The sequence below is a fragment of the Carassius gibelio genome, chromosome B23 (genome assembly GCF_023724105.1).
Source record: "Carassius gibelio isolate Cgi1373 ecotype wild population from Czech Republic chromosome B23, carGib1.2-hapl.c, whole genome shotgun sequence".
Lineage (NCBI taxonomy): Eukaryota > Metazoa > Chordata > Actinopteri > Cypriniformes > Cyprinidae > Carassius > Carassius gibelio.
The window spans coordinates 9,268,632-9,294,660 of NC_068418.1; the positions used below are offsets into that span (position 1 = coordinate 9,268,632).

Below are 26,029 nucleotides of genomic sequence, written 5' to 3' on the forward strand. Positions count from 1 at the left end.
ATTGAAAGATCCCCCTCTCATGGTCACCGGGAAACCGGCGACCGGAGATCGAACCTCGGGCACTGTCCAACGTTTTCATGTTTCATGCTACGAGAGCTTGCTCTTTAGTCAGTCAGTGTTTTTTAATCATTTGTATAGGCTATAAGTGTTCGGTATTAAACTTTAATCTCACTATGTCTCGACGTCTTGCATTTTTAAGCCATGTTTACATTTTACTTTTTAATTGATCAAATTAAGACGTAAGACAGGTATTATTTTAATTGCCATTAACGAATACGAGTCTATTGATATTTATATTTGCATTTATAAAAAGCGAGACAAACTCGATTTAATTCCAATAGTTTCACTTCTCGTTGTTGTAACACCCGACACGAACAGCAGAAGGCGCTCAAATGTCATTTGAGACACTCCAAATATTCAAATATCACATTTTTAAATCTTCCATTAGGTTTCCCAGATTTATGATTAAAATCTCTTACTGGCAGCCTATTTTTAATGCTTGATTTATAAAATATTAATTTATATTTAAATTGAGATTAATTTACCGAGAAGATTAAATAATCCCAAGGCACTCCTGTAGTATGAATACAAACAACTCGTTATTATTTTTGATGCATGTATAAAGTTTGTGTATTTGTATAGTGTTGTCAGCATAGGTACAGCATACATTTGTGTGAATAGTCAATAGCCAGTTAAACTCCATTAAAGATTAAACTGGTCTGGCATCACTGGTGTTTGTGGTCTTATTGTGGTATCAAACCTGTGAAGAAACAGAGGGTGTCATTATCAGTATTTTCTAGAGCAGCCTACTGTAAACGTATTATACAGAATAGCCATTTCAGTGCAGTCAAGATGAAGATGTCAGTCTCATTTGTCATGTTTATAGTTTGGTGAAAGGGTCCTGACCATCATGATAAATAGATTCATTTCTGAATTCTAACAGTTCCGTTTATGATTGTGACTTCATGACTGAAGCAACGCTGATAGTGAAAAATATGACAGTCTGAGCAATACATGAACCAGCACTCATGACATAATAGAGCTAAACATTCAATCTTTAACATGCAACCTTTCCACAAATAAAGAAGAGCATAAGAATAAAACGTAAAATAAACACAAAATAGGTTTTTACCTAAAATAATTCATTAAAAAGCAGAGGTTATTACCGTTTCATTTGCAGCAGGACAACCTATGAGCTGTCATGGTATCACATGAAGGCTTCCCACTGTCAGTTAAAGCCTGTTTCTAGTACCGTAACACTCGCGTTGGTGTGGCTCAGTGGTTACTTCCGATTAATCGAAAAGTCCCCCTCTCATGGTCACCGGGAAACCGGCGACCGGAGATCGAACCTCGGGCACTGTCCAACGTTTTCATGTTTCATGCTACGAGAGCTTGCTCTTTAGTCAGTCAGTGTTTTTTAATCATTTGTATAGGCTATAAGTGTTCGGTATTAAACTTTAATCTCACTATGTCTCGACGTCTTGCATTTTTAAGCCATGTTTACATTTTACTTTTTAATTGATCAAATTAAGACGTAAAACAAGTATTATTTTAATTGCCATTAACGAATACGAGTCTATTGATATTTATATCTGCATTTATAAAAAGCGATACAAACTCCATTTAATTCCAATAGTTTCACTTCTCGTTGTTGTAACACCCGACACGAACAGCAGAAGGCGCTCAAATGTCATTTGAGACACTCCAAATATTCAAATATAAAAAATTTAATGTTCCTTTTTTAAGTTTCCCAGATTTATAAAATATCTTAATGGCAGCCTATTTATAAAGCCTTATTTATAATTTATTAATTTATCTTTAAATTGATATTAATTTACTATCAATTTAAGATGAAATAAATACTCAAGGCACTCCTGTTAATTAATTTCTCTTTGCATGCAATTTAATAGACCTTGACAAAGTTTTCACATAATAGACAAAATGTGTAAATAAGACTGTTATTTGTAGTATTACTTGTATTTAAAGAGAATTAATGCATGCTCTGTGTTTGACAGTTTTCTACATTACCTGGCTTTTCCTTCTAGACTTTCTATACCACTTTTCTTTACTATGAAGCTGTATTTGCCACATTGAGACAGTAAATCACCCAGTTAACGTCCATGTTTTATGATATAAACATCTGGCTGTGAGTCTTGATGGCTATTTTTGTTCTGTTGTGATATGTTTTAGGCTTCTATCATCCTTCTGCCGTTCCTCATGGACAGACTGGCACCTGCTGCTCACAACCTCGTTACGCAGGGCATTTCCTGTGAAAGAACAACCGCTCACATGAATGTAACTGAAACAGTAAGGATCTGATTAAGAAGCCCTGTGTGTGTTTAGTGTGATGACAGTCTCACCAGTGCAAATTCAGGCCTGGACCGATCTCTCTGAGACTGACACAGGCAGTGCAGCACAGCGTCATGGATAGATGGGAATAGGCGACTTTTTGAGATGGACTCAGAGAAGAATCCGCCTCGCTCCAACTGCTGCACTACACACACTACAGCCACACACATTGGTAGAGTGCGATATGCCACATTTATTGAAGGTTGATTAAATGATGGACATTAGTTAACATCGTCTTGATTCAGCATGTGAATGTTGGAATAAAGAGTGGAGGTCTGATTTTACCCACCTTGGCATCCGGCGATGTAAACAGTGACATCAACCTCTGCAAAATCTTGAAAAATCTAGAAGCATGTGTTTTTTTTTTTTTTTTAAGTACAGTAAATGTAAAAACATTTCCACTGCAAGCCAATGTGTTTATGATTATTATAATGAATTATAATGTTATAACCAGTTTAGAATATCAAGCTGCATGCACTGTTTTAGCACAGCTAAAATAACTGGAAGCGAATGACACTGGCAGCATTGCACATTCAAGTCACATAGAAGCTGGGTACAAATGAATGTGACTTGGCTTACGTTTCTCAGTGTTTTCAGGGTGACCGTGTCGATGAAGCTGACAGGGCTGAAGTCCAGGATGATGGAGTGTGTGTGTTCCTGCACACCATCACAGCTGGAGGAGTGCGTGTCTGTCTCGTCCCGTTCCTCCTCTTCAGAGTCCTGCTCTGGCTGGAAGCTGCAGTTCATGTTCCCCTGGGTTACTGTTGCTATGCCGCTGTCGTTGATGATGCATTCCTGGTCCGTTCCGTGACAGTGCACAGACTCGCTCACATTCTTCATGGAGACCATCATTCTGTTCGCCAGCTCTCTCAGAACTCCAGTCTATGAACAACACACATTACCACTTAATAAAATGGTAAACGTCACTAAATAATACCTTAAAGAACTAAAACAAATGTTTCTGTAGGCCTATGTGTATTAGTGATGGGAAGTTCGGATCATTTTACGATTTAGACTTTTGAGTCACGTTCAGCAAAATGAACAAATCTTTTTTTGAGTCATTTAGTTCATTTCTTTCATTTTAGCAAAATGTAATTAAAAATGTTATGTTATGATTAAGGAACGACTCGACCCGAAGACTCATGAGATGAACTAATCAATTCTCTTTCCGGCTCAGACTACATTGGGTTTAGCGTATGGGGCTGTCACGTAATTAAGGAACGAGTCAAAAACCTGATTGTCCCAAACTATGAACTTATCAATTCTCTTTCCGGCTCAAGACTGCATTGACTGACACAGGTGAATTACTACTAGCGCAACAAAACCTATAGAAAATTGCGCATGCGCGACTGAACGAATCATCATCCGAGACGACTCGTTCTTCCAAGTTTGAGTATGTAGCCTAGGCCTTTGGCCGTACTGTCACGGACAGCCATCTAAACATCACAGGGGCAACTCTCATGGAAATGGTAGAGTTAGTACCTAGTGCTCACCATTTTCAGGCCTGCACTCCCCTCAGCATGGTGGAATGGGTATACTGTTCCCCATAGCAACCCCTAGAGGACGCAGTTCAAAGTTCCCTTGAAATGTTACTTATGTAGCCTTGGTTACCTGAGTAGGGAGCGAGACACTGCATCCTTTAGTTTCCTGCCATGATTTGGACGCAAGCGTCAGATGAAAAAGTGGATGACGTGTTCTCCCGGCGCCTATTTAGTCACACTGCTAGTGACGCCATGACCTGTCGCCAGCGAACATGTTGTTGGTGTGTTTTAATACAGGATTCAGACACGGTTCACAACGAGGTGTTCCCCGTAGCACCCCCTAGAGGACACAGTGTCTCGTTCTCTACTCAGGGAACCATGGATACATGAGTAAACTGAGACATTACTTGACCAAATTTGTATACATGGATGATAAAACCTGAAATCAGTTTTGGGGTCAGTGAGTGTTCAAGGTAGTATATTTTATTATTTATTTATATTATATTTATTATTTAAAGAAAATTATCTTATAAGTCCCATGCTTATTTGATAAAAAAACAGTAATATTATTACAATTTAAGCTGAATTTTCAGCATCATTTCTCCAGTGTTTGGTGTCATATGGTCCTTCAGAAATCATTCTATTATGCTGATTTGCTGCTCAAGAAACATTTCTTATTATTATCAATGTTGAAAACAGCTGTGATGATTAATATTTTTGTGGAAACTGTGATACATTTTATTTTCATTATTCTTTGATTAATACATTTTCATTGCTGGTCCACATGAAGAACAATTAAAAAAAAAAATTGAACTTGCATAGATGTTCATATAGGTTGTTTGTTTTTAAGGTTAGAAAATATAAATGATATAAGATATATATAATAATACAATAGGCCTAAGTATAAACAAACACAAATTTATTTTTGTATTTCTGATTGTATTCTCAAAATATTACTGCTTTAATCTAATAAAAGTGTGACCTTATTCTCAAATTGTTGACTTTTTCATAAAAATGTCAATTATGAGTTAAAAAAAAAATCATTCACTTTGATCCTATAATGTTATGACTTTATTCTCATAACTATATGACTTTAGTCTTATAAAGGCCAATTATGAGATTTTGTCCAAACATGATAACTTTATTCTCAAAATAGTTATGTTGCACTAAAATGCTGTCGTATAAAAGTTATTCATAACTAAAAAGTTCATTTTTGTGTAAATCTAAAACACAAAAATAAGTTTTTGATTAGTTTGGGGACCAATTCTCACTCTCTATTAGCTATGACATGTGCTTTTATAAAATCCAAATTACTGCTTTTTAATATTTAGCAAGGTAATTAAGTTTAGGTATGGGGGAGGGTTTAAAGCTGCAGTAGGTAACTTCTGTAAATATATATTTTTTACATATTTGTTAAACCTGTCATTATGTCCTGACAGTAGAACATGAGACAGATAATCTGTGAAAAAATCAAGCTCCTCTGGCTCCTCCCAGTGTCCTATTGCCATTTGCAGAAATGCATCGCTCCCGTTAAGAAACAACCAATCAGAGCTGCGGTCCGTAACTTTGTTTGTGTTCAAAATGTAGAAAAATGTATATAATAAGCGAGTACACCATGAATCCATTTTCCAAACCGTGTTTTTAGCTTGTCCTGAATCACTAGGGTGCACCTATAATAATAGTTTATATTCTGACTATTTTAGATTGCTTCGGGGGTACCGCGGAGGAGTAACCCAGTACCTTTGTGATCCTTCATAGACATAAACAGAGAGAAGTAGTTCCGGCTACGATGTTCTTCCGCAAGACGCAAGCAGTTCTGTTTATTAACCGCTAGAGCGTCAAAAGTTACCTACCGCAGCTTTAAGGATCTACAATATGGTCAAGCTGAATATGGCATTAATATGTGGTTTATAAGTACTAACAAACAGCCAATATGCCACTAATACACATGCTAATAAGCAACTAGTTAATAGTGAGAATTGGTCACTAAACTAAAGAGTTACCAAGTTTTCTTAGAGAGGTCAGGTAAGTGTGTAGTAATTACAAGTAATGTGTATATGTGTTTGTGATACTTAGACTTAAACAATCTTTTCTTCTTCAGTAATTTACTATTTCTCTCTCACCTGTTTATCTTTTTCATTCACTTGCTTCTTTTTTGCATTCTCCTCCTCCTCTTTCCTCTTTTTCAATTTGAGCAGCTTTGGAACATTAATTCCACTCTAGAAAGAAAGAAAGAAAGGAAGGAAGAAAGAAGAGCTGAAAGCTGTTGTTGGTTTATTTTTAGTCTTTGATCCTGTGTGTATTTCATCTGTTGTGTGTGGCACCTTCTTTAATAGAGCCTCTTGATAGAGTTCAGCGTTTGCATAGTATGTCATTGCAGAGGAACGGAAGATAGTGATACCTGGGATTGCTTTAGCCTGTCCAGAAACACAAATATAGGTGATATAAGTATCATAAACAAGCACACACACATGTAAATGAACATTTTATTTGCCTATAAGGAAGTCTCACCTCTTTATATGACTCAGTTTCTAAGTACAGTTCTGTGTCAGAAACCCTGCCAAGCAAAGAGTACCTGGGACTGGAAAGAAAGAAACAATGGCAGTTATGCTTATGAATTAATCAGTATCTTAAATACATAAATATATTTTCTCTCTCACACACAAACACACACACTCACCACTGGGTCCTGAAGATCACAGTGAGCAGTGTGAAGATGATGGAAGCTGCCAGACCCAGGTCCAGATTCAACAGAACTGTACAGAGGAACGTCACCAGCCACACTAGCTTGAGAGACGGAGAGAGAGAAACACAGTCAGGACTCACAAATCAAACAGATTGAGAGTCTTGATGATCAGATCTCACCAGATCTACTCTGTTGCTCCTCCACAGAGCAGGAATATCCTGACACTGCGTGAACATCCCCTTCAGATTCACAAACACAATGCTGGACAGCACAGCCTGATCAAACACACACACACAAACACAACCCCTGCTTACAAACTGCTGCATGTGCAAACTGGAGGACCAGAATTTAAATGGCATTTCATATCATTCTTTAATAAAGAGCTCTGAGATTAAACACACCGTTCTAAAACATTATCCCTTCAATATGCAATTTGTACAATACATTTATAAGTTCATAATTTCTAAATTGTCAACAAGGGATTTAGCCTTGTTTTCATAGATATTATGTAAACATATGTTTTCCTACTGACTTGCTTTCTACAGTGCATTTGTGATGCATTGCTTTGAGCCTTCACTGTAGAAGCCGTCTTCTCGCACACCACAACTGGTCGATTATGTACTATACCTGCACACTGTTGGTCAAACTACTTTTCAGTCATCAAGTATGAAAACAACAGAAAAACAATACCAAACAAAGGATATATTAGGCAATTTACAAATCCAGGCTAGGACATGTGAAAAAAAAACATGATGGAACTGGAAAAAAATGGTCATCCAATTATAATTTTAAACTACATTAAAATGTAATTTAAAATTAAAATTTTCAGATACATACAAACGTTTATGCAGTTTGACAAAGTAACTGCATCTTGGCTGTTTTCTTTTTAATTTATTCACTTTAAATGAAAATAAATATGTCATTGTTTGCATCCAGGTTGTCAATGACTTGTCAATTTACAATGAACAAATGAATTATAAGAGCAGTGTTTATGCTCTATATGACCTAGTTTCCCTCATGTTTGATTGTGTCATTAATTATCTTCAGTTGCTCCTGTACTTAAAGTGTAGTCTTTTCTGTCTTCCTTTGTCTGGTATTTTTGTTACTCTGTGTGTTAGACCTTCTTCTTCATGTGGAATACCATTAAAAGGATTTGTTAAAATCTTCTTCATGGCTTTGTCTCCCTAACAGCAGTAGCGTGATAATTTCAGATCTATTTGATTTCCTGAAGATTATTTTTAATAGTTTGGGTTTTAGTTAACAATAACAACACTGGACACAAGAGAGGTCCTGAATTACAGAGCTTTATTCATTGCAATTGTTTTAATTTCATATTTTGAACTCTGTATCACAAACGTCTCTCTCTATATTAATGACACTTCAACCTATGTTCATTTGAGTGCTTGACTTACTGTGGGCAGCTGCTCAAAAAGTGAACCAAGCTTCAAAACTGTAATGAACACAATAACTGCAGATATCAGGCCAGCCACCTGTGTGACACAACAAGCAAATTTGTAGTTGTGCATAACTGTATGTTTTACATGTATACTGTATGCACAAAGGTTTGGGGTCTGTATGACATTTTTATGTTTTTGAAAGAAGACTCTTCTGCTTGCCAAAGCTGCATTTAAAATACTGTAAAAATAGAAAATTACTGTTTTCAGTGTGAATTTTCAGCATCATTACTCCAGTGTTCAGTGTCACATGATCCTTCAGAAATCATTGTTATATGCTGATTTGCTGCTCAAGGAATATTTATTATTATTATGTTTTATCTATGTTGTGCTGCTTTATATATTTGTGCTTCATTACATTATTTTTCAGGACTCTATGATGAATAGTAAGTTCCAAATAAAAGCATTTATTCGTAACAAATGTTTTGTAACATTACAAATGTATCTGTATTAATTTCTTTAATAAATAAACCTTACAGAGCCCAAACTTTTGAACACCAGTGTATATTTGTGGTTGGTGGAAAAACACCTGTGTCTTTCCCCCTGTGCTCTCCTGCACAAGACTGCGAGACAATGAGGAAGTGACAGAGTAGCACTGGAAGAAACCACCGATGGTGTTACTGAGCCCCAACGCCACCAACTCCTGCAGAGGGACAATGAGAGACCCTCACCACACATACTGCACATTTCTTTTTCAGAACATAATATATACGTGATCAAGCGTTTGTTTTGCATGACAGATGCTGTACCTGATTGCTGTCTACTTTATATCCATGCTTGAGAGCAAAAGTCTTGCCTAGAGAAATGCTGATGGCGTATCCCACCACAGCCACAGCAAACGCATCCCCAACCACTGAGGAGAAGAAACCCACCTCTGGGACTCTGGGTGGCACCAGTCTGAGGAGGGTCAGAGGTTAAAGATGACTAACATGGCTCTAGGGCTATTATAGTTAGCTGAAATTAAAACTAAAATAAAAAATGGTTACTTGAAATAAAATAAAAATATTAACAAAAAAAACTTTAAAATAATGGTTTCAAAAGTGTGTTTTTTTGTAGTGATGTCACAGAAGAACCATTTTTGGTTTTACCAAAGAACCTTCTTGTGAACATTTCATAGTGTGAAGTACATTTTAACAATCTAAAGAACTTTTTTTTATTATTATTATTATAAAGATTGTATTGTGAAATGTAAAGTTTCCATAGATGTTAAAAGGGCTCTTCATTGAACCACGGATGCCAATAAGGAACCACTAAGTTGCCAGTTCTAAAATGACCAAAACTAAATAAACTTGAATTAATACATTTGAATTGATAAAAAAAAATGTACATGTTTAAAAAAAATTAACTAATAAAGACGACAAAAACTTAACAAAAGTGAAAATAGAATATATTAGAATAAAATCAAATTCAAAATGGAGACACATTTGTGGTCCCCATTGAATTTTTGTATCTGAATACTGTGAAAGTCAGTGGGGACCAGCAACTATTTGGTTACCTTCATCCTTCAAAATATCTTCAATTGTTTTCAGATGAAAAATTAACCTTATACAGGTTAGGAGAAAAAAATTAGGCTAAGTAAATGATGGAATTTTATTTAGGTAAACTATGCCTTTTAAATGATAAATAACACTGACCTTTGTGTGTCTTTTATATGTTTAGGAATTCAAAAGTCCTCCTAATGTCTCACGTGAGGGAGTACAGAACAAGACTTGGATTAGTGCTTTACTGTCGACGTGTTTTGATGGATTAACAAAGTCAGTCAACCAAGATTAAGACCAAGAACTGAGCCACCAAGAACTTTCTAACCTCCTGCATGAGGTCAGTGTTTAAAAAGAAATGGTTTGACTTCCCTGCACATGCAAACAATGTCAGACTAAAATGATTTTAAACCTGCCGTCGCTAGTGAAAGCTCACTGTGTTCTTCTAGTATCCACTCAATGTAATGTAAAACACATACTTACCCACTGGGAATTTCTCCCACCACGTCGACACCATTAACAGCTCTCAGATCAGCATAATGAGAAACAAGTGTCCCTGCAATAATCTGTAAATATAGACACAAAACTGTTGCATCTGTCTCTTTGTGTACTTACTAGGTTGGAGTTTTGTGGTTTGACATCTGAAGAAACATGGTACATGTGTACTCACCACCATGAGCTCTATGGGAACAGGGAGGAGTAATCTGTGACTGTAGCAGGAGTTGATCTCTTTCACAGTGATCAGAGCTGTGAGAGCCACTAGACTGATCAGAAGAGTGGCAATGTGAGTCTGTGGTAATAACCTGCCCAGCTCCACCAGAGTCTAAAGACAGAGAGGAGTCATTAATAAAATAAATGTGCCTTTTTAAAACGTGACTGAAGCTGATTTTTGTAGATCGATTGTACTTGAGGTCTATATTTTATCTGTGTGCATATAAGTGCAGTGCTCTGAGTGACAGTGGAGGCAAGAGTGAGTTCGGGAGTACGACTAATTAATTAATGTTAAAATCCTCAAACAGGTTATTTTGAACGCCCTTTTTCTTGTTTCGTCATTCAAAGAGAGATTATGGAAACCAACTATTGGTTGAAAACAACCTTGCTTTTAGTCATCACTTTTTGCATTAGGGATTTGCGCCATGCTGTTTGCCTGTGAATTCTTCAAAGTGCCATTCCAGCGTGCTCTGGCTTACATGTCAGCAGCTCCTCTAAATCCACAAGGAGAAACGCCACCTAGTCTCTTCAAATTTAACTCTTTTATTTCTTTTACTTTAGTTTCTTTTCTTTTCCGTTCAGAGTTTCTTGTTCTGAGTTAAGTTTTTTCTGCAACGATGTGTCTCCGAGTTCACCTCGAGTCTGTGATCACCTCAAAACTTCAACCAGCCCACAACTCCACATCTTCAACCAATGACCAACCATTGGCTTCCCAAGACATCACTTCAACGACTACAAGGGAACTCCCTAAACAGGCAATGCAAGTACCTTCAGATCCTAGCTGAACTGGTGGATTTAATATAAATTTCATTAAGGAACTCAATGCAAGGGTTAATTAAGCAATTGATGGTTGTTTAGGTCTATGCAATAGTACATATTGCTATAAACTTGGGATTTCACATTTTCATTCTCTTAAACTCATTCTTTCCTCAGTTTTGTTCACTGGCCGATTCAATTGATCAGCCATAAAAAAGTGATTCTGTCAAACTGCTTTACAAAATCAAAAATAATTTCCCTTGAGCTAAATTGACCTGTTTTCCTTGAATGGTCAAAGGCTGGGACCTGTACTGGATTCTGGTCGAAGGCTGGAGCCTACACTGTACACTGGCCTGGGGCTGGAGCCTTCACTGTACACTGGTCTAGGGCTGGAGCCTACACTGTACACTGGTCTGGGGCTGGAGCCTACACTGTACTCTGGTTGTAGGCTGGAGCCTACACTGTACTCTGGTCTGGGGCTGGAGCCTTCACTGTACTCTGGTCTGGGGCTGAACCCTACACTGTACTATGGTCTGGGGCTGGAGCCTACACTGTACACTGGTCTGGGGCTGGAGCCTACACTGTACACTGGTCTGGGGCTGGAGCCTACACTGTAAACTGGTCTGGGGCTGGAGCCTTCACTGTACTCTGGTTTGGGGCTGAAGCCTACACTGTACACTGGTCTGGGGCTGGGGCTGGAGCCTACACTGTACACTGGTCTGGGGCTGGAGCCTACACTGTACTCTGGTCTGGGGCTGGAGCCTTCACTGTACTCTGGTCTGGGGCTGGAGCCTACACTGTACACTGGTCTGGGGCTGGAGCCTACACTGTACACTAGTCTGGGGCTGGAGCCTACACTGTACTCTGGTCTGGGGCTGGAGCCTACACTGTACACTGGTCTGGGGCTGGAGCCTACACTGTACACTGGTCTGGGGCTGGAGCCTACACTGTACTCTGGTCTGGGGCTGGAGCTTACACTGTACACTGGTCTGGGGCTGGAGCCTTCACTGTACTCTGGTCTGGGGCTGAAGCCTACACTGCACACTGGTCTGGGTCTGGGGCTGGGGCTGGAGCCTACACTGTACACTGGTCTGGAGCCTACACTGTACTCTGGTCCGGGGCTGGAGCGTACACTGTACTCTGGTCTGGGGCTGGAGCCTACACTGTACACTGGTCTGGGGCTGGAGCCTACACTGTACACTGGTCTGGGGCTGGAGCCTACACTGTACTCTGGTCTGGGGCTGGAGCTTACACTGTACACTGGTCTGGGGCTAGAGCCTTCACTGTACTCTGGTCTGGGTCTGAAGCCTACACTGCACACTGGTCTGGGGCTGGGGCTAGGGCTGGGGCTGGAGCCTACACTGTACACTGGTCTGGAGCCTACACTGTACTCTGGTCCGGGGCTGGAGCCTACACTGAACTCTGGTCTGGGGCTGGAGCCTACACTGTACTCTGGTCTGGGGCTGGAGCTTACACTGTACACTGGTCTGGGGCTGGAGCCTACACTGTACACTGGTCTGGGGCTGGAGCCTTCACTGTACTCTGGTCTGGGGCTGAAGCCTACACTGCACACTGGTCTGGGGCTGGGGCTGGGGCAGGGGCTGGGGCTGGAGCCTACACTGTACACTGGTCTGGAGCCTACACTGTACTCTGGTCCGGGGCTGGAGCCTACACTGTACTCTGCTCTGGGGCTGGAGCCTACACTGTACACTGGTCTGGGGCTGGAGCTTACACTGTACACTGGTCTGGGGCTGGAGCCTACACTGTACTCTGGTCTGGGGCTGGAGCCCACACTGCACACTGGTCTGGGGCTGGGGCTAGGGCTGGGGCTGGAGCCTACACTGTACAGTGGTCTGGAGCCTACACTGTACTCTGGTCCGGGGCTGGAGCCTACACTGAACTCTGGTCTGGGGCTGGAGCCTACACTGTACTCTGGTCTGGGACTGGAGCGTGCACCGTACACTGGTCTGGGGCTGGAGCCTACACTGTACACTGGTCTGGGGCTGGAGCCTACACTGTACACTGGTCTGGGGCTGGAGCCTTCACTGTACTCTGGTCTGGGGCTGAAGCCTACACTGCACACTGGTCTGGGGCTGGGGCTGGGGCTGGAGCCTACACTGTACACTGGTCTGGAGCCTACACTGTACTCTGGTCCGGGGCTGGAGCCTACACTGTACTCTGGTCTGGGGCTGGAGCCTACACTGTACACTGGTCTGGGGCTGGAGCCTACACTGTACACTGGTCTGGGGCTGGAGCCTACACTGTACTCTGGTCTGGGGCTGGAGCCCACACTGTACTCTGGTCTGGGGCTAGAGCCTACACTGTAATCTGGTCCGGGGCTGGAGCCTACACTGTACTCTGGTTGTGGGCTGGAGCCTGCACTTGACTCTGGTCAGGAATAGATACCCTCTGTGGGCCCAACTTGGGAACAGAAGCCCTCTCTGGGCCAAACTCGGGAACAGGGGCCCTCTCTGGGCTACACTCTGGGATAGAAGCTCTCTCTGGGTATGATTTGGGGACCAAAGCCTTCTCTGGACTAAACATGGAAACAGCCCTTATGAAACAAAAATATATTGCAGTATATTTGAAAATATCAATATTAGGCATATATTCTTATATATATTTATTTTTTCCAATATATTGCAATATATTAAAAGCGGCAATCATTTGTATATTTTGCAATATATTATATAATATATGTATCATCAATATATTATTAAATGTATTCAAATATATAAAATATTAGAAAATAAAAAGAGAAAATAATATATTACGATATATCACAATAAATTTTAAGAAATATATTGGTAAATATATTTTCCTTTCGCAAGGGAGGAGCCCTCTCTGGGATAGGCTCTGGGATTGAAGCCCTCTCTGAGATATACATAAGCCTTCCCTTGACTATGGTCAGTGGCTAGAGTCATCTCTCGAATAGAGGGCTTGAGCTGATCCGGGGCTGTGCTCTGAGAGGAGTGCATGGTCTGGATGGGTTTCTCGTGCAAGTTTTTTAATGAATTCGGACTGTAGTGGATTCAGGACTGAACTTGATGAAATGAGTAGATTTGTGCATAAAATCACTCTTCTGTGAACAGTAATGCCCACCTACTTTGATTTAATTGGCCAGCTCAATTATTGTGACATTGATGAGTACTATTAACCTGAGAAGGGCAGGATGTCACTTTTAAACCTATTTGTCATCCTAAAAAACAGTGCTGCTAGTGGAGGGCAGCAGATAAATGCACAAGTCTCAGATACTGGGTGGTGGGGGGGGGGGGCATATTGGCCATTTCCAATTAGGGGGGGGGGGGACTTGGCCCCCTCAATGTCTATGGTGATTAAACTGCAAGCCAAAAGTCAACGAGGGCAGTGCTGAAAAAGGAGACATACAAAATAATTAATAAACACAAGTGGATCAAAAATGAACTAGTTACGGCAACTCAGGAAAACTAGGTCAAAGGAAAAAAAGACAGAAGATCAGGAACACAAACAAGTGTCCTTAACTGTGATAACTGTGTGCTTGGTATTGTTGGCAGTATTTGGCCTTCAGTAATAATCATTAGCTATTAAAAATAATTTGAATGAATCATCAGTGAATTTACAATCTTAAATAAAAGGCCTGCAATGCACTGCAGTGTTATTGAATCAATACATGTTATTCTTAGTTTACGTTGTTAAGATTTAACCAACTGAAATACTCACATAGAGCAGCTGCAGGGGTCCACAGAATCGTCTGGGTGAAACTCCAAACATGTATTTGAGTTGAGAGGTGATCACGTGAGTGGCTGCACCTGTCGTGTAGCCCCGCACTAACGGCTCCGAGAGATACTTCACTACAAACCCAAACCGAACCAGACCAAACAGAACCTACAGAAACATTTACTTCATCAGCGAAACCTCTTTTAGACAAAACAAACAAAAAAACTGAAACTTTACAGGTCCAAAGTGCTTGTTGGTTTTATTATTTTGTTTAGTTTGTACTGGTTTGAAAATATGTTTGTTTTTATACAAAGATTAATGCCTTTGTTTGTTTATTCTTGTATTTTCTTGTTTAGCCTATTTATTTTATTGTTTTTCACATTCCTTAAAGTATTTTGCCCCACATTTAGCATACATTATTGTTTGATTCGTTTATTTTTATTTTTTACTTTTTTGTTCATTCTTTTGTTGTTTTTTTCATGTTTGTTTTCAGTGTTGTTTTGCCTGACTCACCTGAAATATGCCACACAATAACGTTGTTGCTGCAGCCACTTTCACTCGCTGAACATCTCTCGCCTCCGTGTCTATGACGACTGATCCATTTGTCCCATTGGTCAGAAAGTGATCGTTAGGAGCCAATCGCTCTGAGACGCTCCCGATCATTATGCTTATCACTGCAAAGGTTCCTGGTACATTTAAAGAACGCAAATCAGTTTTCATACTGTGAAGGCAATGTTATTTTTATTAATATATATATATATATATATATTTTTTTTTTTTTACAGTTTTTACATTTATATATTATTTTCTTCCCTTACCAATGGAGACATGTCTAGAAGTGCCAAAGATGAAGTACACCAGTACAGGATAGAAGGAGGTGTAAAGACCAAAAACTGGTGGCACAGAAGCCAGGAGAGCATATGCCATACCTGAGTAGCAACACACACACACACACACACATGCAAATAATGTATCCTTTGACTTCTCGTTCGCATTGGCTGGTGTAATTTATTTAAAACATTGTTTAGACTGATTTTTTTTTTTTGGGGGGGGGGGGGGTGGACAATCCGGCAATGGGGTCTTGACTTTTTTTTTTCTATGTGTTATTCACTTTGCACAAACTTGCACTTGTAAACTGACCCTGAGGCAGGTGCATGATTCCCACGCTGACACCTGAAACCAGGTCACCAAGTCCGTTCTCCCGAACAGAATACTGGGGTATCCAGGAGAGAAGCGGTATCCACTTTAGAATCCAAATCTTCCACTGTCCCACAGAGCACCTTGAGCAGACAGTGAGACAATAAAGAGCTTTATAGAATGAGTTTATAGAATATAACTTTATTTTAAAGCATCCTTGACATTACTGGCTGACTGCAACAATATCCACAAGATTAGAACAGCAAACACTAAATTTTAGCTAATGAGATGCCAAGTTCATTTGTTTACAGTAGGCTTTGTGTCCCTAAGAACATAAAGAAAGAGCTGTACTTTAACAAATGATACACTGAAAAAAATGGCAACCAGAAAAAGGTTACTTTTATTCAAGTGTGAAATATTATTTAACATCACTATAAGTTAAAGTGGTTACAGGTAAAAAAAAATGGTTTAAAGGTAACAATTTTACAATGTAAGAAATGACAAAACAAAAAAAACAAAAAATGTGCATGCTCTTTATAGTTTTCAAGCAATCGTTGCTTTCAAAATGGTTATGCAAGCTCACGTTTTACAACATTCCTAGTATAAACAAGATTGTTCATTTGACTTTTTGAACTTTTTGAATGTGTATATTGTTCATTTGAAAAAAAAAATCTTAATAATTAATAACTTGTAAGTAACACCAAAACATGGGTTTGATTCTCATTATACACTTATGCAGTGTATACATACAATCCAATGTAAGTTGGTTTGAATAATCTGCCAGGTGCATGCCAGTATTTACCCATATCGCAACTGTTTGCAGTCGACCCCCAAATTTAGCCAGATTTTGTCACACTGTCTTTGCATCTTACCTTACAGAGTTACAGATCTTCTCCTTTATAGAGGAACACTGAATTTCATTGTGCCGTTGGGCTACTTCATCTAGTTTAAGTTCATCCAGGACGATCCTCTCCACACAGAATGTTGCTCCAGCATGATCGGATACACCCATGCCTGTCCTGTTCATGTCCATATATGCTCCTCTCTGCTTAGGTTTAGGGGTTTCAGCAAACCACCTCAAACCCCTCCCAGGGGTTCGCGTATGAATGGAGACTTTTTTTTCTTCTCTCCCTGAGTATGCCTTTGAACATTCTCCTTATCACTGAGCATGGGTTTCAAGCAGCGATGACAGACATGCTTGAAGGAATCATCTATAGGTGCAGCCAAAGGCGGATTTCAATGTGCAGTTATGAGAGCAAACCAGAAATTTCCACATGAGAAAAGTTGTTGGGTCCTTATCAGTCTTCACAGGTCAATCCCACTCCCTCCCACAGCACGCAGTCCCATAAACATGAGCGTGCCAAATGGATCACACATCTGTAAATTAACTCATGACACTTCACAAACTCACTCACTATGCTGACTTAAACTTTTTGTCCAGAGCACATTTTGGACAATATCTGGACAATCTGTGCTAGACCAGGAATGTTGTTCAGAATAATGACAGTTTTAGTCTTTGTTCTGCTGATTAAGAGATACATTTCAAAGTACACAAAGAACAAAGTAGGCTGCGTTTTAACCAAATGTAATATTTCGTAGCATGGCTGCTGAACGTCCTGTGAAACCAATATGCATTTAGACACACAGCGTGAGATGCTTTTTCTTGTTTCACAAGCACAACCTTATAATCTGATTTTAAATCAAGTAGTAAAACAAATAGTAAGCATATTTTGGCGTGCTGTCCTGCGGGAGGGGTCAGAGCCCAGAATATAGCCCAAACCCAGAGAAATACCATTATAGAGAATAGATTAAGAGTTGGGAGTTGGGGTGGAGGAGGAATGCCGGTGTTGTGCACATTTTCGATCCCCTGCCAAATTATTACCCCTCTCATTGAAATCAGTGAAACCAGTGTTGTGCCCAGTTCTGACCCCTGCCAGATTACTTCCCCCATTTAGTATTGGTATAGGGTTAGGTGTGAGGGAGGGGTTAGGGTTACAAATACACTGTTAGACATTTTATTGTATTTTTGCTGTAACTCACTGGCAGCACTATTGCTAACAAGTTACTGTAACTACCCCTTTACAGAAGCTTACCGCAATTTCATTTTAAAGTATGATGACCTTACCGTAATTTATTTAATACCACTGAATTTAATAAATTCCAAATAAGTGACCTGAGTCCATTTATAACAATACATTTTTTATTCACTGTCACTATTAAATACATCCATTACTTTTTTTTTTTTTTACTTTATTCTGGAACATTATTAAAAAATAAATAAATAGAGAACTGAATTCATAACAACAAATCAAAGCGGAGATCATGACAATATGGCAACAAACATCCTAGTTGGTCTTGGCTGCATGGCCTCTATAGCTGATCTGGAACAAATGCAAACGAAAAGCTTTCTCAAAAAAAAAAAAAAAAACAGACATAACATGGATCAGAGTCTAAAATTCTAGAAGTACTCTTGAAGAATGCAGGGTTATAACCAAAATGAATTCTTTATCAAGGTACATAAATGGCTGTCAACAAATTCTCAGAAATATTTTAATCCAATTAAATTGTTTGGAAACTGGAATCAAGATTAATCTAATCCAGATCAGAACTTAATAAAGAGCTTGTGAATCAAATGGAATCATGAAATCTCTATCAATCCCCATCCCAACATATGAGTGATCATATGTTTTTTTTTTTAAAACATACAAGGCAAAAGGTGCTGTGATTCTAGCTGGCCCTTAAAAGAGTCTCTGGGGTGCTGACACAAGAAAAATGAAGGAAAAGTGGAAATATCGGAGGGATATTGCATATCTCAGGTGTGGGATGCTTGATAATATATAGTTTACTAGGCTTTTTGCGCTAACTAACTGTAAAACTACAGCAAAGTTTAGCAGTGTATTCAATCAGCTATAGTGATTTCAATGCGAAGGGATAATAATTTTGCAGGGGTAATGGACACAACACCGGAAAACTGTTGTAGGAAAGAGTTAAGTATGCTGTGTATGTACGCATTGTGCTAGTTAGGATGATTAGCTAAACAGGTTACACTGTGCCAAATTGGTTGTTTATATGATCATGCTCCCCCCCGAACATTGTTAGTAAAACATAATTTAGAAAAATGTATATTATTGCTTTTTGTTTGCTGATTGACACATTTCTCACACAAAGTTTAAACATTTATATTCACTTGGCTTTTTTTCTCTTTGGGAATCTTCTGATAATATTTCAAGTCAGTCAAATCAAATTTCATGTGCCATTAAATGTAAAATATGGGTTAAAATACTTGCTTTTAAGATATATATTATAAAGAAAATAGATTTTTAAAAAAGAAAAAACATCTACACTTTATTTTTGGACAACATAAATGGCAATTAAAGATTTTTTTATTTTTTATTTAACATTAAACTTAACAAAAAAGATAATTTTATTTATAAATTAGTATGTATTATATTGTATATACTGGACATTGACATGTTTATATTTTTCTTAAATATCGAGTGCTGTAAAAAGTACATCTAGCCTATACATGTACAATACACGACATCTATATGAACTTCAATATTTTCAATACAAAATATCAAAGCAAAGTCCTTTATCACAGCTTAATAACACTTTACTAAGACATTTTTGCAACTGCGTTCATTATTATTATTTCATATATATGTATATAAACTTTTTCTTAAAAATAATTTGTGTGTGTGTGCACTGCAGTTCGTATGGCTTCAACATCCACGATTTGCTGTTCAGATATGGCGTTATTTGTATGTTTTAAGGTAGGATTGGAGTCAGCAGTCCATCCTGGCACTGATGCGCGTCACCGCTGATGATTGACAGCTCGACTCCGCCCCTCGTCAGCGATGCCGGGCTCCGGAGGAAAAGAGAGCACAGGCAGTGAACCAGAAGATGCTCCAGACTTTCAGAACAACAACATGTTACTCTATTTCCTGTCATTTTATTCCAGTAAATATCAGAAAAGCTCATCTTAAGTCGCCGTTCTAAACAGCGGCTACAGCACGCCTCCCAGGTGAGCTGCTCCTCGGCGATGGACTGCGCGCACACACCGGAGGAGCGAGCAGAGGTGAAGAAGCACCAGCACAAACACAGCCTCACGCGCCGCTTCCAGGTGCTGGAGACGCTCGGTAGAGGCGCGTACGGTAAAGTCAAGCGAGCGGTGGAGAGGCGCTGCGGGAAGACGGTGAGACACTTCAGCTGCTTTTATATCGACACATGCATTGCAGTTGTGCTGTTTTGAATGATGATAAAAAAAAAATGCTTAGGCCTATATAAAGGTAATTTTTACATCTGGTTTTTATTTATAAATCAGTTCACTGTTATAAGAAGGTCTTCATTTGAGTAAATTTCTCATAGTTCTCTAATTTCTCATAAATTGCTCAGTTTTCATTTAAAAGCTGTTTATCCAAAAGCGAATCATTGTAATAATAACCATTTAAATCTTAATAATAATAAATTGTATCAGTGTAAAATACGCATTGTATTATATATAATATTAGTTATAGAAGAAAACATTTAAGTCTTGACGAAGGTTTCTAAAGTATAATAGTGCATTTCTATAATATTATAGGGAATATTATAATAATTTGAGTGTAAATGATTATGTAATATAAATGAACAAGAGTTGTGGTGTGGGAAGGACACTCAAGTGTTAAATTAAACCAAATTCCTTAGATTTCCAATATGCAAAAAATACATAAATAATCTAAAATCTTATCTTAGTGTGTAATCATTATTTTTATAAAGATGTTTATATGCATTATTTATTGCTATTTATTTCAGTTTATTGATTTTATCCATCAACTTAAACTAAATAAAAATAAGAAGTGTGGCTTATATGTGTGTGTGTGTGTGTGTGTAAATGTAATTTTATTTTACTTCAGTTAACATTTATTTTAGCAACATTTATTATTATTATTATTATAATTATAATTATTATTTAGTTATTAGTTAGATAACTGGCCTGACTTTTCTCAAAAAAATGATAGATTCTGTGATTCTGAGCCCCTCATAATAATGGCTAAATTTCAATTAATTTAATCCAAAATGTTCAGAGGGTTAATTTCTTTTGAGAAGAATATCCAGCATGTGTCTCTTACCTCTGACAGCGTGTCAGTCAGTCAGCATGTCTTTACTCAGTTAATTATTATTTGGCTTGTCCAATAGGTGCTTTGTGCGTGTACACGCGTGTCTACTGTATGTAGACCCCATGTTAGCAAACTTAATTAAATACTTAACCACTCATTCATCACTCAGTCTGACATTTAACAAAAACAAAAGAGACATTCCCCACAGCCGGTCTCTGCATTCTTTCACAGCCTGAAAATGTATCGCATTAATGGGAAAAATGAAGTAATCTCAGTGTCCAATCAGATTAGAGCAGCAGCTGAGCCTCTCTCTCACTCTGTCACTCATCCGGACTCAGAGGTGAAGTATTCCGGAATCCAGGAGCATTAAGCATAGCTGGGATTCCTGGAGAAAAACACTAACGGCATTCAGAGGGAGCCATGTGTGACAGGGGAGCGAGGCGTCTGAGGGTCCGAGTTGTTTGGCAGTTACCCAGATGGCTCTGCCAGTGTCGCCATACAGACAGCAGGCTTTAGATGGTGATTTTGGGGGTTGATTGATATCTTTTTAGCTTGACTTTATTTACATCAGGAAATTCTGTTTGCTGATGATATTAGCAAAGAAATGACATAGTTTCACTTTAAGCCACATCATGATTTCAGTTAATGAATTTCAAGGAATTTGGGAATCGTAAAAATCCAGGGGGTTACAATGGAGCTTTGTGTTTGCTGCTCCAAGCTCACTAGATGCAACACAACACATGAGATACAGAGCACAATATGTGCCAGAGACTAAACAATACCTTAGTGGCAAATTCAAAGATAAACGCAAGTCACTTTTGTTGTGTAGAACCATTAAAAAATGTGGATAACATCTTTGTTCTGCAGTCTGAATTGTATTCATGAACCTGAACCTTTTAAATTGATCAAATATATGAATTGTTTACTGTTAGGGTTAAGGTTAGACTACTGGACATATTTATGCTGTTTAGACATCTATGCTATAGGTCAGTGACAGAAAAAAGATGGGGAAAAGTAGAAATATTTGAAAACTGTAGTAAGAAATTGATTATTTGTATTTGTATTGGCTCCAAATATTTGTGGAAAATGTTTGCACAAATAAAAAAAAGATGCTAAAATAAGTGCTAAAATACTTTAATTTCTCATTATTCATTCATTTAAAAAGAAAACACTTTTTTTCATGTTAAAACTAAATAAATATTATGAACGTTCAAATCATGAATACAATTTTAAATAAATAATACATTTTAATAAACCTGCTTATTTTATAAAATATACATTAGTAAAAGACCAGTTATAATGAGACTGGGTTAGTTAAACCATGTAAACTTTTCTGATTACAAGCCACGCAAAAGCTATCAATATGAGAAACTGAGAACAGAACATGGCAGGAAAGGTTTATTCAAGTCTGTATTAATTGCATTCTCCATGTATTTTTGAGGAAATTCAACAGACAGGCATATGTATTTGGTTCATTGGTGTGTTTGATTATAATGTGTCTGTTTGTGTGTTTCAGGTGGCTATTAAATCTATTAGAAAGGAGAGATTGAGGGATGATCTGGATAGATCTCACATCCAGAGAGAAATCGAGATCAGTGCCTCTCTCGTGCACCCACATATCATCCGTCTGTATGAGGGTAAATCACATCCACAGTCTCACAACCTCTGTGTGTGTGAGACCTCTCCGTTAATGAAATGTGTTGTGTTTCCAGTGTTTGAGAGCAGAGAGCGGATCGTGATGGTGATGGAGTACGCGAGCGGAGGAGAGCTGTACGACTACATTCAGGACAAACAGAGACTGTCGGAGGAGGAGGCCAGACACTTCTTCAGACAGATCACCTCTGCTGTGCAGTACTGCCATAGAGTAAATGATCTATATCATATTTGTTTTTATTATATAGCATGTTTGTGTTTATACTGAGTCTCTTGATGTTCCTCAGAATGGTGTGGTTCATCGTGACCTCAAGCTGGAGAATATACTTCTGGACAAAGACTTAAATGTGAAGGTAAACGATTCAAACTCAAACTGACTGATAGAGAATTGACAAATGATTCATGCCTTTTCATTTCTCATCCACTGGATCATTACAGAGACTGATGGCTTTGAATCCACTTCAAATGAACTGCACACAGTTTTTATTTTTAAATCATAGGTACAGCGGAGAATATATCAGAAACACAAAACAATGAAACCATTCAAATTTAGGATCAGCTTTGATCAGCATCATTATCTTTTTGGAATCTGTCGAACTTATTATTTCTCTTTTTTTGTGAACTCTTTCCAGGGATTGGTAAAGTCTTATTCTGAAATCCAGAACGTCCCTGTGAAGGTTTAAGGATGTGCAGATCCTGATGACCATGGATTGAATTTGACTTCATCCTGGTGTTTATGAAATCACTCTTCGATTTATTTAGGGGCGTCATTATTCTGGAATATGGGAACATTATGAGGGAACAATGTTGCATTATTTAGCACAATAGAGCTGCCTCATTCATTCCAAAACCATACAGACAAGCAATCACCGGATCAGATGACAAGCAAAATAGCTGTGTGTACCTCACCATGCCTCATAGCTGGTAACAGACAGGCATCCTTTGTCTTCATTTTGTAACTGGATGTAGGAAACATGATGAAAGATGACGGCTTTCTCATACCAGATTCTGTGTCTCTTAAATAAACGCAGAACGAGAGTTTTATTTTGTATGCATGCACAGTTCGTTTTTGTCTACGGATCTAATTGCAAGCAATTCAGCATAAACCCTCATATCAAATGTTTTTGGGAATAAATTCAGTCAAGTGTGTCCAAATGTTTGTCGGGTGGTGTAATATGATTCGTCTCTGCTGCTGCATTCCTAATTATAATTATACTTCAGAATTAACCTCCTTTTCCTATTTTCGTCCTCCCTCTTTGACTCAGAAATAGATTCCATTTAATAAACAGAAGTAGGTCACCCATTTTAATACAGATCTGCTGTATCTGTAAATGCTCTGTTTGTTGTAGTTGGCTGACTTTGGCTTGTCGAACCGCTACACGAGAGGCCAGTGTCTGGACACGTTCTGCGGGAGCCCACTGTACGCATCTCCAGAGATTATCAATGGCCTTCCTTACCACGGACCTGAGGTTACATTTACTCTGATAGCTCGCCTTTGTGCAAGCACACTTAAGCATGCTTTTAAAAATGTGCTTTTATAATGTTATATACTGAATGTAATGTTTAGACTCCTGATTACATGTTATTTGCAATTAAATTCAAATGTATTATGGGTTAAAAGTAGGGCAATTTGCTGAATATTAGAGTGCTTTCTGACCCACTTAAGTGGTGCTTAAGTACATCTTTATTTATAGTTTCATAATTACTTCTACTGTCTTTGTATATATGCTTAAAGTAATGTGCACTGGCAAAAATACGTTAATGCCATTTCTAGTGCAAAATCTAAGTCATGTATTTAGATATGTTTGTAATTTCACATTTGTAAAGAAGTTGCAATTTAGCAGAGGCAGACAGTAGTGAAGTATTTTTAAAAGTACATTTGAAGTGTCTGTACTTTATCAGTGTTTTTCTTTAGAAAGCTTTACTTCACATCATTCCAACCCATAATATTGTACTGTTTATTGCTCGGTTTCATATTAAATATAATTTAATACGTAAATACATTAGACATCTATTAGTTTATACGTCTACTCAAGTAAAAGTAATTTGAAGATTTACTTGAGTATGGAAAAAATGCTGTTTTTTTCAAGGTAAATCAAACAACAAATGTACTTTAAAGTACTTTAATGTACATTTTTACAAAGTAAACCTGAAAATGACTCTTTCTTCATTTATTCACTCTCATGTCGTATTAAACCTCTGTGACTTTTTTATTCTTTGCAACATAAAAGATGAAATGATATGAAATGATAGCAACCAAAGGGTTATGAGTCCCATTGACTTCCACAGTATGAGCAAAAAATACAATGGGAGCCGAAACCATACGGTTACCAATTTTCTTCAAAATATCATTCCACAGAAGAAATTCACATAAGCTAATAGTCATTAATATTATATCATCTGCAAGTAAAGTTTTTTTTTTACTATAATCTTACAGTTGAAAGTAAACTACAAATGCAAATTCAATACAATTAAGTGCTCTTCTTTTTCACAAGGGCATTTAAATCAGTAAACAGATTTTAAATGATGCTTTTGCTTGGTTTATGTCCCAGGTGGACTGCTGGTCTCTGGGTGTGCTGTTATATGCTCTGGTTTATGGCTCCATGCCTTTCGATGGCACAGTTTACAGCGTCCTTAAAGAGCAGATCCGCCACGGCCGATATAAGACCCCAGATATCCTGTCAGGTGAACCTCACACACTCACATATATCTGCCCATCACGAGTGAGGATTTACCAATTCTTCCTACAGAGGCCCGTTCGTTGATCGGATGGATGCTCACAGTGAAAACAGAGGACAGAGCCACTGTGGAAGACATCGCTAACCACTGGTGGCTAAACCGAAACGGTCCCAAAGCTAAAGAGATGAAACCGTGCGCCTCCACTCTACCCAGAAAGACACCTAAAGAAAGTAGATTGTCCTCAAACAGCAGCTTCGATCTGCTGTCGTCCCACAACCAGCCCACGAAGGGCATCCTGAAGCATCTCTACAATCAGGTTGAGCACACAGACAGGTCTGTGTCTGCTGGAAACAGTACGGCAGCGACCGGCCAGGACGTGGAAAGAGTCGGGACAGAGAACGGGAGGACGAGGAAGGGCATTCTCAAGTGTCACGGAAAGTTCTCCGGTGTTTCTCCAATCACGTCGGCTCCTACGTGGTCACATGGTTTGGGCGAAACGAGCCAGGAGTGTGATGGAGGTGAGCAGCAGGAGATGGAGTTTGAGATCAAGATCTCCCTGTGGAAAACACACGGGTCTACAGGTCTACACTTTCAACAGAATACCTATTTTGATCATGAGCAATGATTGTAAATGCATTGAATTTAATAACTAAGAATATCGGTTACACTTTACAGTTCAACTAGTTAACATGAGAGCGTTAAGTATCATGAACAATATTATGTAGCATTTATTAATCTAGGTTAATGTTACTGTATTATGTTATTTTGAAAAAAATATATATTTATTGTATTTATTTAATTTATAAATAAACTATTGGTCATTGTTGATTTACGTTTGTTTGTAATGTTA

At 38.5% G+C, this 26,029-nt stretch overlaps 2 protein-coding genes across 2 annotated transcripts; one reads left to right on the forward strand and one right to left on the reverse strand.

The window, feature by feature from the left end:
• Nucleotides 1–906: 906 nt before the first annotated feature.
• Nucleotides 907–17,015, reverse strand: si:ch211-117c9.2 (solute carrier family 26 member 6). Its single transcript, XM_052593224.1, has 19 exons — nt 16,621–17,015; nt 15,752–15,891; nt 15,430–15,540; nt 15,125–15,297; nt 14,615–14,779; nt 10,119–10,271; nt 9,932–10,014; nt 8,720–8,867; nt 8,500–8,613; nt 7,929–8,006; nt 6,696–6,791; nt 6,511–6,617; nt 6,342–6,411; nt 6,155–6,247; nt 5,954–6,049; nt 2,929–3,231; nt 2,639–2,693; nt 2,361–2,503; nt 907–2,267 (listed from the first exon to the last, which is right to left on the reverse strand). The coding sequence occupies exons 1-19, from the start codon at nt 16,779–16,781 to the stop codon at nt 2,241–2,243; spliced, it is 2,316 nt and encodes a 771-aa protein (XP_052449184.1). The 5' UTR covers nt 16,782–17,015; the 3' UTR covers nt 907–2,240.
• Nucleotides 17,016–19,624: 2,609 nt separating this feature from the next.
• Nucleotides 19,625–25,993, forward strand: LOC128012054 (NUAK family SNF1-like kinase 1). The gene is made up of 7 exons (XM_052594973.1): nt 19,625–19,943; nt 22,364–22,484; nt 22,560–22,711; nt 22,788–22,853; nt 23,850–23,969; nt 25,053–25,185; nt 25,251–25,993. The coding sequence occupies exons 1-7, from the start codon at nt 19,791–19,793 to the stop codon at nt 25,802–25,804; spliced, it is 1,299 nt and encodes a 432-aa protein (XP_052450933.1). The 5' UTR covers nt 19,625–19,790; the 3' UTR covers nt 25,805–25,993.
• Nucleotides 25,994–26,029: the final 36 nt, after the last annotated feature.